The sequence below is a fragment of the Euprymna scolopes genome, chromosome 21 (assembly GCF_053919585.1).
Source record: "Euprymna scolopes isolate OS-2025 chromosome 21, ASM5391958v1, whole genome shotgun sequence".
Taxonomy (NCBI): Eukaryota; Metazoa; Mollusca; class Cephalopoda; order Sepiida; family Sepiolidae; genus Euprymna; species Euprymna scolopes.
The window spans coordinates 57,641,754-57,660,645 of NC_136502.1; the positions used below are offsets into that span (position 1 = coordinate 57,641,754).

An 18,892-nucleotide genomic window follows, 5' to 3' on the forward strand; every position below is an offset into this window, starting at 1 on the left:
AAATCAACAATAGTTTCTTTGATAAGACAGGGGCATGTTCAAAATGAATGTTTCTATCTAGACCACAATTGAACCATGACACTTGACATGTATTTTAAACTTTATTTCAACCCATTATATAATAATTTTATAAAATCAACTGCAAGTTCTCTACAGCGCAATGTAGACTACAATGTATTTTGAACTAAGTCACTGTGGAAGCTTCCTCCTGGTACACTACAGTAGGTCCCCAACTATAACAGGCAATCAATTGATTTGATTGAAAAATGGGTGAAGTGTGGAACATTTGTTAATCCTCATTCAACCCTGGGCAACGCCAGGTCTCCCTACTAGTATGGAATAATAATGGTTACAAAATTGTGTGTCTTCCTGTGGAAGCAAGGCATTCAAAATATGATAGATGTTTGATGGAGGCTTGATCATACTCTCTGAACGGCTTCCAGGAGGTTAATGTGACAATAAGAACAAACTTGCAGAAAATTCTAGTCACCATTAACTAGTATGAAGTTCTTTGACCAAACAACTTATAAGAATTAAAAACAATTCAAGTGACAAACATACATTGGCTGAAATATTATAAATGGTTTAAAAACATAACTTACTCATCTTTGGTCTCAGACTTGTCACTATCTGCTGAAAGAAATAAAATTATTGATATAAGACAAATTCAAGTATTCCCAAGTTCAGAGAAGAATTTTCTCCACAAAAAGAATTTATGGTTCAAATGGGAATTGAAATCATAAATTTGCAAACTCAAACTGCTATAATATTGATCTATCTTAGACAAGGTTAAGGACATGCATTGCCTGGCAAGAAATGATATAAGAATGATACTATAGATGTGTAATTTAATTTTAAAGACAGGTTTAAATCTGAAAACCTCAGAAGAAGATTAAATCTGGACAGTATAGGGAGATGTGTGCAGAACAGTAAACTATAATGGTATGGCAATGCTGAAAGAATGGATGAAAGTTAAGTTAATAGATGAAGAACAGTTAAGGAAAAGGAAAACATGGGAATAAGTGATAAAAAATTGGACTTGAGAGAAAGAAGAGGAAATATAGACCTTTCTAGTTTGAAAGTCAATTTCTTAAAGCTGTCCAACACATGACAGCATGCAAAACAGATGTTAAGCCAAAGATGATGGTGGTTGTTGTTGTTGTTGTTGGATTAATATAGGTCACTGCATGCCAGATGCCTTCAGGAAAAAGAAAGGTTTATACCCTGGCAAGTTAAAGAATATCTTCATTCACAGAGCCTAATTATAAGATATCTAGCTTTATCTATTCGACCATACCCAAGATTAAAAAATATTTACTGACTTGTTTACAAAATAACAGAAATTAATTTTGGTAACTTTAATATGCAATCAAATTATTTTTTTAAATAGGAATTTTGAAAATAATTTTTAGTATTTTATATATTTGAATACTTATAAATCACCACTTATCAAGGTTAAAAACAACTCTAGGATAAGATGTCAGTGGACGATGAAAAATATTATGAGAAGATTGAACAAAATTTGATACTTAAGAGAACAGCCCGATTAACATTGGACTTGAAGATGACCACGTTGTAATCTGCAGGAAAGCTTTCTCATTCCACAAATTGGAAGTTTTTGGAAATAAATTTCATTTGCTGCAATTGCATTTTATTTTGGGTACATTGAGGGAGAAAGGAAGGTATTTTGCAGTCGTGACAAAGACAATATTTTGCTGAGAATATTTTCCAAGGAGAATTTTGTACCCCAGCAAGTTAAGAAAGAATGCTTTGAGTGGCAGCTTCCCAGACCTGCCAGCAATACTCCATCTAAAGATTACATCAGGAGTCAGGTACTTTTTGGAGCGGTAGAAACATGCAAGCATTTTTTCCAGTAACTTTAGCAACAGATTTGATGTAAGTCTTCTACTAAAGGCCTGGAATAAAAGTACTTGGCATTTTCAGTTAATAGTAAAGGACAAATGATAATTAGTGTGGAAACTTACCTTTAATGTTTAAAAATATAACACGTTTTTGATATTTATTTTTACAGAAGTCAAAGGAAAATAACTCATTACTTTTCTTTAATATTTGAGAATATTCATTGCATGTATTTTCTCTAAAAGTTGTCTTAACAGAAAAGTTGTCTTTCAGAAAAAAATTAAAGCAAAAATATATTTATGACAATAATAAAGTGGAAAGTGAAAACAAAAAAAAAGGCTAGTCAGAATGCTGTTTTGGTCTGACTTTGAAAATCTGGTAAAATAATATGAATTTGATGAGACATTATTACATATATGTATCGCTCACTAATGATGGCCAGTTGTAAAATAGTGTGACCACTTTTTGTGTGTATGTCTATGTATGTTTCTCACCTCCATGTGATCTGTAAAAATATATCCGCCTTGTCACATAAAAGTCTGCCTAATGAATAAGGGAAGGGAGAATACAAATCTATTGCCATAATAAGACATTTTATTTTTATTTTCCTTTCTTCTTTCTTTACTGATTTATATATTTTTCCTTTTTTTTTTTTTTTTAATTTTCGATCTTAAACGTTTTCTTTCTTGTTTCGATACTGTTGCCATTTATAATTCATGCTGAATCTCCCAACAGTTAACATAAACAGGAAAAGACAAATGAAAACTTTTTGGTATCAAAATCAAAATGAGATGATGCTATCAAAGAGGAAAAATTAATTGTAAAATATGTATTTTTTTAACAAAGACTTTATCAAACTGGAAAAATTAAGGAAACAATGTTAGAAGCAAGGAAACAAAAAAACAATCATTGTATGGTAATATTAATGAAAAATATTTTTTGCGATAAAAAAAATATAATGAAACAACTGTTCTAAAAAATATTTTTGTGACAAAAAATATAATGATACAACTATTACCAAAAAATATTTTTCAATAATTTTTTTTTTTAATGGTACTCTTTTTAACTAAAGTAATTAAGTTAGGGTTGGGGTTAGGTCAAATTATTTTCTTTTATAGGGTTAGGATGAAGAATTAGTGTTACAATATTTTTGATTCATAATGGGGTATGATCCCACACAGTCGTGCGATTTTATTTATAAACGATGCTGCTAGGAACTGACGAATCGAATCAATTCATGTTCTGCTACCAACCAATCAGAAACCAGAATTGCTCCATAAATATAAAACCTTTTCTGTAGCAATTTCGCATGTTTTTTCCGTCTCGACACGGTAAGAATCTTTAGCTCTGTGGAACTGTCTACTGCAAACCAGTCACCTCTCAGGACTTGTGTGGAACAACAAACCATTGGAAACTGTTGTCTACTGCAAACCAGTCACCTCTCAAGACTTGTTTAGAACAACGAACCATCGGAAACTGTTCTGTCTACTGCAAACCAGTCACCTCTCAAGACTTGTTTAGAACAACAAACCATCGGAAACTGTTCTGTCTACTGCACACCAGTCACCTCTCAAGACTTGTTTAGAACAACAAACCATCGGAAACTGTTCTGTCTACTGCAAGCCAGTCACCTCTCAAGACTTGTTTAGAACAACGAACCATTGGAAACTGTTCTGTCTACTGCAAACCAGTCACCTCTCAGGACTTGTTTAGAACAACAAACCATCGGAAACTGTTCTGTCTACTGCAAGCCAGTCACCTCTCAAGACTTGTTTAGAACAACGAACCATCGGAAACTGTTTTGAAACTTAACATGGCTTACACTTCTAGAATTAGGTTAGGGTTTGGGGATTAGGTTGCTTTTTTTTGTAGGATTATGGTGAAAAAGAAAAAAAATTTTGCATAGTTATTTTTTTAAGAGTTTGGAATTTTTGTTTTTATTTACAAAATGTAGAAGATTTTCTGTGGTTGTTAGTGTAGATGACAACAAAGAAGGAGTAGAAGAAATGAAAGGAAAATGTTCAAGAGGGCACAATTCTGCAATCAGTACAAATATGGAGATGAAAGGATTGCTTTGAAATTTTTGTCTTCATATGAATTTGCGCAGGTAGCTGTTAATTTTCTTGACATGTTAAATTTTACACTATATTTAATTCACAATTGTCATCTGCTGCAATCTAATTGGATAGGCATTTTGGTATCTTCCAGCAGTTTATGTAAGATGCTAACAAAACATTGATTTCAGCAGTACTCTAATTTCTTTATATAAGTAACAAATGTTGCCTTACAATTTTATTCATTTCTGCTGTCTTTGTTGTTTTTTACATTCAACATTATTTTTTTTTTCATGTCCAGTCACATCTCCTTACCTCCCGATAATCAAAAGAAGAAAATAAAACAAAAACAATATTAAATTTGTTCTGACTGAATTTTTGAGATGAGGATTGATAATTTATATTATTCAAACTACTGTTCTTATCCCGAGTGTTATTTTCCCATTTCGACTGATGTTACCTCTGACCTTCTTCAGGTGTATGTGGTCAATGATATATCCAATGATTTGACATCATCTATTATATAAAAGTGAAAATGTGTGTGTGTGCGCTTTTTTTGTATGTTCAGTAAAGGCTTTTGAGGGGAGGGTGCTCGGGGGAAGGGGTACCGTCTCTTAGAACTTTTTATATACTCCCTAGAGTATAATATCTCCAATGTACAAAATGAGGTCATGTCTGTCTTTTATATGAGCGACTTTTATGTTATAAAATTCACGCTATTTTGTCTTCTTGCCTGTTTGTTTGGCTTTTTCGTATAAAACCGAAACTGATTCAGAATAACAGTGATTAGCTAGCCTTCGTGGCCAGCAGGTGTTGAAGGCAATCAGTTTTGATCAGTGTGGGGAATACCCTTCATATCAGACAATTGCTATTCACTAAGACACTGCCAGAGCTCCCCCCACTTGAGGGGAGCTGATTTCCCCCATGACAGCAGAAAGCTGGAAGCTTAACTGGCTTACAGCCAAACTTAAGTGCGTGATTTCATTTCTCCTGCATGAACTCATTCACTTTCACTTTCTGCAGGTAAACTTTTTAATCGTTAAATTAGAACGCTTTTCACTTCCTGTCCCATCGTGGCTAAGCAGTAATATGTCAGGTGTTTTTTCACTTTCTTTTCCACCTTCGCGTCAAGGCCTCGGGTTCGAGCCTACCTGCCTACTACGACTTTTTTTTTTTTCTCAACAACACCTACAAACACCCGGGCAACGCTGGGCATCCACACTAGTCTATAATATAAATCTCAATTGTCAGTTTGTGTGAATGTATGTATGTATGTATGTATGTATGTATAGATATATGTATGCCAAAAACTTTTAACAGATGCGACGGATCCTGACGACATCAGTATTGTTTTAAAGTTCAACGTCTCAGACGACAAATATTGAAAAATTGGCCCAAAACATTAATTCCGTCACTCTCAACTGGGCAGTTTTCTACAAGGAGGGGGTCGGTTTCTGCATCGCCATTTTCGCAAGTCATTGTATCAGTTGGATTGACTACGCTTAATTTCAGCGTTCCAAATTTCTGGTTGGGGGATAGAAACATCGGCTAAGACATCATGTCTTTTTAATCTTCTTTTTTTCCTTCATGTTATGGGTTTGAGTCTACCTGCCAACTACCAATTTTTTTAACACCTCTGCCTACTGTTGTTTTGATACCTCCCCACTACCACTTTTTAACCCCCCTCCCCCGATTCTTTACTTACTACACCACCTACACATACCCGGGCACCCTCGCTACTGCTGTTTTGACCCATTCCTCAGGGGTCCTTATTACACCACCTAAACACCTGGGCAACACCAGGCACCCCTGCTAGTTCGATATATAGAGAATTTGCACATATCATCCTTTTTTTTCATTTTCTCTTTCATGGTCAGGACAAGCAAGATGTGCTATTGTCTCTTCAGAGTGTTGTGCGAAGTTTGCTAGTACAGTAGTTTCTTTCATTTTTTCTTTTTCCTCTTTTTTATTTTTCAGTGCCAAGCAGGCTGGTACATAGATTGTGTTAAATGTGGTTGCACTCTGTGACATGGTCATCAAGGCCCAGATGCCTCATCATTTCTCCCAAATGTTTAGAGATGTTAAACACAGGTGGAATATGGTCAGTTAGGGATGAACCCTGAATTCTTTTAGTCTCCTCTTTTTCTCTTCTCCTTCCATCTACCAAGCTGAGAAGGAATAAGAGTGTGTATTTTTTTTCTTTTTAAATAAATACGTCTGAACTCTCTTTTTTTATATATTATTATTTTATTTTAATAAACTAACTTAGACCATGTTACAATATTTACATACATATACACATATGTACATATACATACATACATACATACATAACTACATATACACATATGTACATATACATGCATATGTACATATACATGCGTATACTAGCAGGGTGACCCGTCATTGCTTGGGATCGAATGATGATCAACAACTGTTTCATACTTCCATATTTTTATTGTCATTGAAATCGATTTTTCAATCGAATTGATTGATTTCCTGCTCTGTGGGGATCCATTGCAATGAACCAGGAGGAAGCTTCATAAGCCTCTCACAGTGACTAAGTTCCCAATATATTGTAGTTTACATTGCACTGTAGAGAACCTACTGTTGATTTTATAAAATTATTTTTATATATAATAGCTTGCATTAAAGTTTAAAATGCAAAAGTCAAGTATCATGCTTCAATTGTGCTCTAAACAGAAACATTCATTTCAAACACACCCTATCCATATCAAAGAACCTATCCATATCAAAGAACCTACTGTTGATTTTATATGCCTGGCTGTGCGGTGATAATGGCTTAAATTTAAGCTTAAAATGAAAAAGTCAAGTATCATTGTGAAATTGTGCTTTAAACAAAAACATTAACTTCAAACACGCCCTTATCATATATCAAAGAATCTACTGCTAATTTTATATGTTGGGCCTTTTGTCTTGTGTTGTAATTAAACTTCTCAATACACTTGTGATGTTAGGCTGTGTAAGGTGTTAACTTTGGTCAAAATTGCCTTCTGTCATTGGATTATTTTGATTATCAATTATCGATACTTATCAAAGGCATTCGAATACTGCTAGGCACACAAAGTACCTTCATGTGAAATTTCATAAAAATCGACCCAGCCATTTTCAAGTCCATAGGAAACAAACACACAGACAAAGTTCCTTTTATATAATAGTAGAGATAGAGAGATATATATGGACATATATAGTAATATGTTGTAATAAGTAATGATCTATAGCTATATACGTAGTAAGATTATATATATAAAAAACAAGAATAGGTTAACACAATGAAAATTCAGCCTAGAATGGTTTAATGGATAAAATACTATATAAAATTCAGTTCTAAGTGGAACTCTTGTGGGGGCTGAAGGTTCACTCCTCAGTTTGTGGTGTTACCAATCTCACAATTGTAAATTACTTTATACTTCTACCCGGTTATGACCGAGAGAATGAGAGTATGCAGATTAAATAAAAGACTCCATTCAAAATTCCGTGTAGTCTGCTGAGTTCAATAGGATACATCAAGAAAAGATCGGACATTACATTAATCAAAACGTGAAAATAACACTCAAGATGAAAACAGTAGCCTAAATAATACAAACAGTGAAATTTGCTATGTTTTTCTTTAGGTCATCAGAAATGATTTGCGTTTTTTTTTTTCAACTTGCAATAGTTCAGTCCTATTCTATTGAAAGAAATGCATTAAAAAATGACTTACATTGAAAAGCAAATTGCAAATCAGACAGACCAGATTATGATCAGCAGAAATGATAATAATAATAATTATATATGAAAAATTTTACCAATGTTTACACTAATATTCATATTAAATAATTTATTTTTTGGATTTTGAAACTTTCTAGTTTAAGATGTTTTCTTTCTTATTTTTTCTTTTAACTTTATTGATTGAGATGTTATTTTATATAAGTGAAAACATTAAGAAGGCATAAGTTTTTTTCCATCATTTTTAATAGAAAAAGTACACTAGAAACTGAACATTGTTCTATTCAATAAAGATAGTTTCTAAAAGTTGTCTTTCTTTTGCAATTATTTTTTACAAAGTATTGTAATGTATTATTTCGATTATGTGGATTTTTAATGGAACAGATAACAGTATTAAATAACAATATTCTGAAGGTTAGAGGTAAATTCGGTAATAACTAAGAATAACATAATAATTAATTAACATTTCACTAACATATTGTGGCTGATGGAACAAGAATAATCTAATCCTATGGATTAAATTATGGGTCCAGTTGGAAATTTTGTATAAATTCCAGAATTTGGCATAAAGATTCACAAGTTCATGAAAATGCATATTAAATAAGTCAAAGGTTATATTAGCCAAAACGTTTTGAAAATATCAACCAAGATGAGAATAGCAGCTCGAATAATCCTAATAATTCCAATTATCAATCCTTATCTCAAAAAAATGTTACACTATAAATAGGAAAAATAAATTAATTAAAATAAAAAGAGAATCTTACACTGTTTATTATGTGATGAGTCGGATGGCCGCACATTTCTAGAGGTTGTGTCAAATGTCAATACCCTCAAAGCAAAGATAACCTCCTGTTCCAAATCGATAACTTTTGAGAAAGATTCGTAAAGAGCATTGTGGAAAACCTTTTAATAAGAAAAAGAAAAAGTAGATGCACTTTGCAAGTGGGCTTTGTATTGCGTTCAACTTTTGTTAATTTGAAATATACAGGCTGAATAAAAATTATTAAGACTAACAATAATCTTTTAAAATAGATAATAATTATATTTTAACCTACAGACACATGTATTTCGAACATATGTTCTCATCAGTGTAGGAGACAATAATTTCTGCCATTTGCTGTATTTGAACCAGTCACAAACTTACCTTTGATTTTGTAGGTTGGTATTGAACTTACAGGCTATCAGAACTTATTGCAAGAAGTGAAGAAAATTAAGTATTTATAAATATCAAATCAGCGGTAATCAGTCAGAGATGCCACCCTTTACAGACTTTGCCTTCTCTTTTTTTCTTTTTTCTTTTTTTTCTCCCCTTTTCCATCTTTGTTCTCCTCCTTAAACTAGCTTTCTTTCTGTCCTTTTCATCACGTAAAACTATCATCTAAAAATCAGAGTAATCAGCCCGCATGATGATGAACCTAAGTTCGTGAGGCTTAGTCCGAATGTTTACCAAATGAAAACTTGCTGAGTTTGGAGATTTTGTATTCTAAATTTGCATATATGGTTTGACGTATAAAGTTCTGGATATTTGTACATCCGTATACGTATTGTTATAATCGGTGGAGATATATACAATGCAATTGAATATTGACCTCCAATATCATACCAGATCTCCGCACCCCCAAAGACTCTGGATTTTTTCTAAACCTCAACACCAGCAGATTTTTACCTCACCAAAGATGGTTAGCATCTCTTACACCCCTGGAAATTACAGTACAAGATCTTTATACAATCTGGGTGTTACCTCAACTTTGAAGCCTGTTTCAAATGTAACGGATCACTCTATTATCTCTAATCTTCTCCTTGGATAATTATTCATCCAACCTGGCAGAAATATCCCAGAAATAATTGAACTCATCCTGACGTTAGATTTGCCAGACTGTATGATATCCTTTGTCTATGATTTTTAAATACCTTTTAAATAACTTTCTCAATATATATGCTGATGAGCAAAATATTTGTTTATTTATAGCTAACAATTTTGCTAACTGCATTTCATTCTTTTGATGATATGAGCTATTGTTGAAAATCCATGGATTAAGGAAATAAATATAATTCTTTTGCATAAATTCCTTGCTTCAAACAATAAATTCTTAACTTGAATACATCTTTATGTATATTTTAATCTACAGAATTTAACTTTAATCCTTAGAGAGAGAGAGAGAGAGAGAGAGAGAGAGAGAGAGAGAGAGAGAGAGAGAGAGAGAGATGAAGTAAATAACTTTATAAGATAATGATTAACATACATTCCAAGAATTCGACATAATCAACAATTTTGTGTACGATCGTTTCTAAGATGATATTTGTTTCATTGATATTTATTTAATCTCATCAGCACAGAGAATTGACACCAAAAATAAAATATAGCATCATGACTGATGTTCATTGCATGTTGGATATATTTGTTTTATAAAAATTTCTAATTAACTTCCAATTACTTTAATGTATCTTTATCTCTATCTCTCGATTTGATGTATAACTGCTTAATGCCTTCACCTTTGTCATGATAAAATATTTTAACTGTAAACTTGGTATCAATTCCCTGTAGTGATGATGAGATCTGATTTCATTGAAAACAATATCATCTCAGAAACGATTGTACACAAAATTCTTGAACCATATGTAAATGAGTATTTCATAAAATTATTTACCTCATGTCTATATTACAATAGCTGTGATGGATCTAATATATCTATCATTGAGCTGATTTTATATCTGCAGTATTTCGAATGCATGGTTTCTATACGTATGCTCTCCTTACAAAATAAGAGTTGGCTGGTTATTTATCTATCCATTTTGTTCCTTTGTCTGGCCAAGATTAGTGAAAAGAAACCTATGAGAATGCACAATTATTAAGAATAAAATTCAAAGTAATGTAATGTTTATTTATATTCTGTACAACACAAGTTCAGAGCAACATAGTACAGTTGATTTTGGATCAACAAGTAATCAACACATGATTGCATTTTTCTAACCAGAACTTACAACAATGGCTGAGGAGAGTCAATGAGGCGTGTTCATGTGTTGATCACTTATTCATTCGAAACTAATGTTACCATGTTGTTCTGAACTTCTGTAATACAATATTTATATTGTTATAATTATGAAAATATTTATGGCAATGAAGCTACACAGTAGTGTCTGTGTTTTATCTCCATATGGAATCATCAAGATACAATGCTTTTTTTAATGGGCATTGTTTCTTTCAGACAAGGCGTGAAGCCATTTAATGTAAGTACCCAACAAGAACAAAAGATGATTATTGTGAAGACAGGAGATGCCTTAGTCTTGAAAAGAACAAAGTTAAAAGTAGGGGGAAAACTGTCTGCAGAAAGAGAGTTCAACAAGCCTGCAATTCTTAAAAAGAAACTACTGGAACAGGAAGCTGTATTACCATGAGGTATTAAAACAGTTAATTGATGAAGACCATTACACCAACGAGTCAAACAAGCTAGAACAAAAAAAGCAGGGAATAGATCAGACAATTCTGAGGAACATATGCCATAATAGTATTTATAGAAAAGACTGAGACTAGCTACATCACATCTTTGAGAAAGAGATTGCAGAGAAGAGGATATGGTGGGGCCAATCAAAATCCAGATATGGTTCTGAACTCTTAAATGGGACAGAGATTCACTAACCAAAATGTGACAAAAGTAATTGCATACATGGTCTGATAGTAGATTTGTAGAGATAGAGAATAACTTTAATGAGAAAATGTTTAGAGCAATAGAGAACCCACCTTAGAGAAGAAAGCAGAAAGAGCAATGGATATATTTTATATATATCCAATGCTCTTTCTGCTTATGGATATATTTTATATATATATATCCATTGCTCTTTCTGCTTCTTGTAAGGTGGGTTCTCTAAGAAAGATTTGATGAGAAAGAAAGAAGAACAAGAAGTTTCAAAGTCGAATTTTTCTCTACAGCAGAGCCATCTCTGAGACTTAGGAATAAAAGGGACACACCTACGATTGAGAGACACAAGCTGAGTCTTAATCGGATTAAATGGAACAAGTCATTTTGTACCTCAATCTACAACTGAACTAAAGTAAACTTCTAGATCAGTTGCATATTTTAACTGATCCAAAGGAAATGGTTGAAAAACACCAGAATAGAGGATGGAATCTTCAGCATAGATATTAATTTTTTGAACAATATTCTCTGAAAGATCATTGATATAGAGAAGAAACAGAATTGGGCCTATAATAGAGACCTGAAGATCTTGTTTGAAAGTTAATTTCAATAAAGTTGTGTTCTTTACTGCCAATGATTTTTGAGTTAACTTAAACGATCTGTTGTTCTTGTACATCTTCTTCCAACTCACCTTCTCATTCCTTCCATGGCCCTTTTTATGCACCTGGTATAATCTCATTTACATAGGAATGGCAAGAGTCTGCATTACTCACGGGTGACTGTCAAGCACAAAAACAATTGTGTGTCGCCATTTTAAACTTTATTTTTTGTTAAGCGACCAAACCCTACGAAGCATGCAAGTCAAGTCGATCACAAGTTTTCTTACAGAGGAATACAAGCATTAATAACAAAAGAGAATGAAGAGGCACCACCCAGAATTTTTCACAATCTTTGATCAGAAAGAAAAGACCTAATGATTTCAAGAACCTCATCACCAATACCATTACCCTGAAGTTTATGTAGAAGACCAAAATGCATTCTGTCAAACACCTTTGAAATTTCAAGTGCAATATCCTCTTCTGAATTATCTATAAACCAACAGTTCAGTTACAATAGTTAAAAAATCAACAGTCGAAGGAAAACCATAAAAGTCATACTGAACATCACTAAAGAGACCCAAATTTTCCAGAAAATCAACAAACTTGCTATCGACCATCATTTCAAAAACTTTGCTAATAGCAGAGAGGAAATTAATAGGACGACACCTATTTGAATCAGACCGAACATCATCATCATTTTTAAAAATAGTGCCAGCAGAGGACTCTTTCCAGCAAGAATGGAAACATGATTTTGATAAATAGGCATTAAATGAATTCCAGGAGCACAGCATTTGAAAATGACAACAACAATTGAATCAGGACTAGAAGCCTTAGATTAGTCAAGATCAAAAACAACTCTAGCAACCATCTTTGGAGTGATAATGATAGAATTAATAGAATTATCAGTTTTCAATATAAAATCAAAAAGAACAGCACCAAAATTATCAACAGAAGAATTATTAGCAAAAAAGGTGAGCAAAGAGATCAGCCTTATCCTTAGAAGATGAAATGACCTGAAGACCATTAAATAGAGAAGGAACAGTAGATTTACCTCTATTAACCATTAGCCTGACATTTCCCTGTAGATGTCTCTATGTAGCTTAATTTCTCATTGCTTACATATTGATAACTGTAAAAGTAAATACTAAAATACATAATATATTACATTTCCTTATAATATTATATGTGGATGTATATATATATATATATATATATATATATATATATATATATATATATATATATATATATATATATATAGATAGATAGATAGATAGATAGATATATGTGTGTGTGTGTGGATGAGGACATACCCCCATTCTTGAGTAGAGCTCTCATAAGAAAATCGCTAACTGCTATTAGCTTTTAAGGTATTGTTCATTGCATAAAAACCTCTCCACTACTTAGCAATGTTTACTTCAAGTTTGCCTTGAGATTACACTTACATTCAGCAAGTGTCTAATGATAGTGTAAGGGTTATAAGCACCAACTGTCAGTTTAGATCCTGGCTGTGATAAAGTGAAACAGTCTACCTATCTTTCTCTCTCTCTCTCTCTCTCTCTCTCTCTCTCTCTCTCTCTCTCTCACTCTCTCTCTCTATATATATATATACATATATATATATATATATATATATATATATATATTTATATAAGAGTAGGTAGTAGTTTGCTTGAAGCATTGTTGGTAAAGAAATATATAGATTTTTTTTTTTTTAATCTTTTTAAAAACCAAAGACAATGCGGGGAAAGACCGGAATTATGAAAGTAAAGAAAGAAAAACAAACAAATGTAGACGGGTGTGCTTGAGTAGAGGAGTGTCTAGCCTTTATCCGTCTATCTTTCCTCATCTCAATGTATAATTATTTATAACCAAGTTGCTGGTATGTCCGGTGTATGTAAAGTCCGTGCGTGGTATGGAACTTTGATTAATTTCGAGAGAAAGGGACCTCTCTTTTTCAAAAGACAAAAGTGGATTCAAGATGGCGGAAAAGAACGCGACTGAACTGCAGAAACAGGGCAGGGTCAGTTGAGGGTAATTTTATTGTACTTATTTATTTTTTTTATTATTTCTGTTGTAAGCTTTGGTTATATATATATATATATATTATTTTTCCTTTATTTTATACAATATTGTATAATTTATTATTATTATTATTACTGTTATTGCTATTGTTATCGTTGTTATTATTATTATTATTATGATTGTTATTGTTGTTATTATTATGCGGACAATATATGTCCGCATAATAATAACAACAATAACAATCATAATAATAATAACGATAACAATAGCAATAACAGTAATAATAATAATAATAATAATAATAATAAATTATACAATATTGTATAAAATAAAGGAAAAATAATATATATATCTATATATATAAAAATGTAAATTTGGTTCGTTACAAGTGAATAAAACCATATTTCTACGTTACCAATTTATTTGAAATTTTTAGACAACCCATCTTTAGAGTCGAGAGATGTTTTTATGTTATTAAAATAAATTTTCCTCGCGAATTATTAAAATATTAAATAAAATAAATATATTTTCGTAACCGTTAGTGAGAAACTGTTCTGTTGATAAAACTGAACTTCCGGTTCGATTCATTTCACAGCCACAAATTGACGAGAGGAAGATTTCATTTTCTGTTTATTCGATAAGTAAAAAAAAACAAAAAAACATAATTCATTTGTTTATCTTCCAAATTTTTTAATTTAAACATTTTTTCTTTATTATATACGGCAAAAAAAAAAAGTTTGTCGCTTGCTTTTTGAGTTTTCTTTTGTTTTTTTTGTTTTTCGATATAAGATTGGTTGGTAGTGCTAATGCAAAGAGTGGTCCGCGCTATTTTTTAAATCGTATTTCCAGGTTTAAAGTTTTATTATATGTTTTTTTATTCAGTTGTAAGGTTAAAATACAGATTAGGTACAAAACACCCTCCCCTCCCTATGTTAAGAATGACTTTTTAAATAATAATGTTATTATTTCAACACGGATCACTCTCTGCATGAGTACTGTACTTTCACCTAACAATTTAATAAACAAAACATGGTACTTATGCAGAGAAAGTACCATAATAATATAATAATAGAATAATAACATCATTTAGAAAGCCATTCTTAACATGGGGAGGACGTTTTGTTACTATTTTATACTTTCACCTAACAATTTAATAAACAAAAATGGTACTTATGCAGAGAAGGTACTGTGCTGTCACACAAATCTTATAATATGGATGGCTACAATTGTAAAAATAATTTGTTTTATTTTTCTCTCCCATTTGTTATATTGGTATTTGAGCGGAGAATCTAACATTTCTTTTCATTTTGAGAATTTGTTTTAGTTTTTAATTACTAACACAGCGGAGAATTTAACTCCCCCCCCCCATTTCTTATTTTGAGCGGAGAATTTATTTTATTTTCATTTTGAGCTCTTTTTCTGATCCGACGTTACCTTTTATAGGTACTCCTGCACTTTACGACCCGAGCTATTTTTTAACGCTATTATTTAGAAACCTATTATTTAACATGAGGAAGGGAGGGTGTATTGTAACTATTCTGTACTTTCACCTAACAATTCAATTAAAAAAAAGGTAAATATGAAGAATTACTCCATCCTCGAAAATTCCTTTAAAATTACCACTCTTTAAGGTTTTCGGGGTCGCTGAAAATGAAAATAATGTTTAAAATTACGGCAAACGAGTAGTTTCCAAGATATGAAGAAATGTTAGTTTTAAAAAGTGGGGGATCACTTTTCTATAATAGTTTAACGTAAAATGATCACCCATTTTGTGGCCACGAGTACCTATAAAAGGTAACGTCGGATTGGAAAAAGAGCTCAAAATGAAAATAAAATAAATTCTCCGCTCAAAATAAGAAATGGGGGAGGGGGGAAGTTAAATTCTCCGCTGTGTTAGTAATTAAAAACTAAAACAAATTCTCAAAATGAAAAGAAATGTTAGATTCTGCGCTCAAATACCAATATAACAAATGGGAGAGAAAAAAAAATTAAATTCGCTAAAACAAATTATTTTTTACTTGTAAACTGGTTTATTAATTGTAGAAAACAAAAACAAACGGGAGAAAAAAGGAGCTCAAAATGAAAGAAAAATAAAACAAATTATTTTTACAATTGTAGCCATCCGTATTATAAGATTTGTGTGATGTCACTTCCAACGTAAATAAAGAAGTGCACAGCGTCAGGATAACCAACAAAAGATAGTACTTATGCAGAGAAGGTACTGTGCTGAAATAATACCGTTATTTAGAAAGCTATTCTTAATATGGGGAGGGAGTTTTGCATCTATTCTATACTTTCACCTAAACATTTAATAAACAAAAATAGATAGTACGTATGCATAGAAAATACGGTGCTGAAATAATGTTATTTAGAAAGACATTCTTAACATGGGGATGGTATTTTGTAACTATTCTGTCCTTTCACCTAACAATTAAAAAAAAAAACATGGTACTTATGCAGAGAAGCTACCCCGCTGAAATAATGACATTATTTAAAAAGCCATTCTTAACATGGGGATAGGGGTGTTTTGTAACTATTCTGGACTTTCACCTAACAATTTAATATACAAAAGTTAAACTTAAGCAGACAAGGAACAGTACTGAATCATCAACATTATTTAGAAAGCCATTCTTAACATGGGGAGGGAGGATGTTTTCTAACTATTCTGTACTTTCGGTGCTAATGCAGAGAGTGATCTGTCTATTTTTTAAATCGCATTTCCACGTTTAATTAAAGTTTTATGATATGTTTTTTATTCAATTGTAAGGTTAAAGTACAGAATAGGTACAAACCCCCTCCCCATGTTAAGAATGGCTTTTTAAATAATAACGTTATTTCAGCACGGATCACTCTCTGCATGAATACCGATTAATGTTTTGTTCTTTGCTTTTTTTACCATACTTTTTTTTCAAGAAAACCTTTAACAAAAATTGAAAGTATACGTTTTTTCTTTTTTTTTTTTTTTTACAGAAGTTGTTTTTATATAAGAAAATATGAATGCTTTTTCTTTATTAAAGAAATTGGATACTCGTGCACTTATTGATCCGTGCTGAAATAATAACATTATTTAAAAAGCCATTCTTAACATTAGGAGAAGAGGGTGTTTTGTAACTATTCTGGACTTTCACCTAACAATTTAATAAACAAAAATTAAACTTAAGCAGACAAGGAAAAGTACTGAAGCATTAACATTATTTAGAAAGCCATTCTTAACATGGAGAGGGAGGATGTTTTCTAACTATACTGTACTTTCGGTGCTAATGCAGAGAGTGATCCGCGCTATTTTTTAAATCGTATTTCCACGTTTAATTAAAGTTTTATGATATGTTTTTTATTCAATTGTAAGGTTAAAGTACAGATGAGGTAAAACTCCCTCCCCTCCCCATGTTAAGAATGGCTTTTTAAATAATAACATTATTATTTCAGCACGGATCACTCTCTGCATGAATACCGATTAATGTTTTGTTCTTTGCTTTTTTTTACCATATTTTTTTGTTTTTTTTCAAGAAAACCTTTTTTAACAAAGATTGAAAGTGCACGTTTTTTCTTTTTTTTTTTTTTTACAGAAATTGTTTTTATATAAGAAAATATGAATGCTTTTAAATAAATTGGGTACTCGTGCACTTATTGATCCGTGCTGAAATAATAACGTTATTATTTAAAAAGCCATTCTTAACATTGGGAGAAGAGGGTGTTTTGTACCTATTCTGTACTTTAATCTTACAATTGAATGAAAAAAACGGTAAATTTTTAGATTTTCTTTTAAATGACGACTTTTGTAGGTTTTCGACTATGCTGAATACGGAAATCGCATTGAAATTTTGCAGAAATAAGTAGTTATCGAGATATTAAAAATTTGTATGATGCATTGTAATCTCTGGCAGCCGTCTTTTTTACACGCTTGCACGCATCATAAACAAATCTACGCGCGTAACAAAGATGGGCGCCAAATAATACAATGCATAAAACAACTATCTATATCTCGATAACTACTTATTTCTGCAAAATTTCAATGCGATTTCTGTATTCAGCATAGTCGGAAACCTTTAAAAGTCGTCATTTAAAAGAAAGTTGTGGAGGTGGACCTAATTTTAAAAAAATACCAAAAAAAAACATAAACCTTTAATTAAGCTTGGAAATACGATTTAAAAAAATAGCGCGGATCAGTTAAGTGCATTAGCACCCATTAATCGACTCACATGACCTTATTGCCAAATAAGGTCCGGCTACAATGTTGAACGCGCCGTTCACATTGTTTTTTGTTTTTTTTTCAAGTTAAATTCAACTTTCACAATATCTTTTTATTTTTTTATAATTTCACAATATCTTTTTTTAATAATAAATTGTTAGTTAAAAAAGCACAGAATAGTTACAAAGCACCATCCCCTCTCTATGGTAAGAATGGCTGAAAAAAAATATTAGGTACTCATGTAGAGAGTAATCCGTGCTGAAATAATAACGTTATTATTTAAAAAGCCATTCTTAACATGGGGAGGGGAGGGTGTTTTGTATCTATTCTGTACTTTAACCTTACAATTGAATAAAAAAACATATCATAAAACTTTAATTAAACTTGGAAATTTGAAAAATACAAACGGTGATGGTCACTGTTGATGATGTTAAGTTTGAGAAAATGATTTAAAACTAAAAAACTAAACAAAATACTATCAGAAACCCACCGAATATGTCAGCCTATGTCACAATAACATATAATCAGTAGGTGTCTGACATTGTTTTGTATAGTTTTTAACTGATTTTCCCAAACTTAACATATTCAACAGAGTCCACGACCATTCGTCTTTTTCAAATACATAGATAAACACTGCGTTTTTGAGCCGATTAGACATTTTACATTAAATAAAAACACTAAAAAATTATCCAGTTAGATAGAAACGTAATTTACCTTACCTTTGCTTTCATTTATTCGTTTTTGAACAACTTTTTCGAATCTGTGTATAGTAACCCCCCCCCCTTACCCAAATATTAATTA

At 31.8% G+C, this 18,892-nt stretch overlaps 1 protein-coding gene across 6 annotated transcripts in view; it reads right to left on the reverse strand.

The window, feature by feature from the left end:
• LOC145242387 (androglobin-like) overlaps positions 1-18,892 on the reverse strand; it is a 337,568-nt gene that overhangs the window by 100,222 nt on the left and 218,454 nt on the right. For 4 of the 6 annotated variants that reach the window (XM_080105408.1, XM_080105404.1, XM_080105407.1 and 1 more), the window contains 2 exons: positions 8,408-8,546; positions 603-633 (listed from right to left, as the gene is read on the reverse strand). In XM_080105408.1, coding sequence (XP_079961534.1) covers positions 603-633; positions 8,408-8,546 — 170 coding nt within the window. The remainder of the gene's footprint in view (positions 1-602; positions 634-8,407; positions 8,547-18,892) is intronic. The other 2 variants (XM_080105409.1, XM_080105405.1) reach the window with 1 other exon arrangement.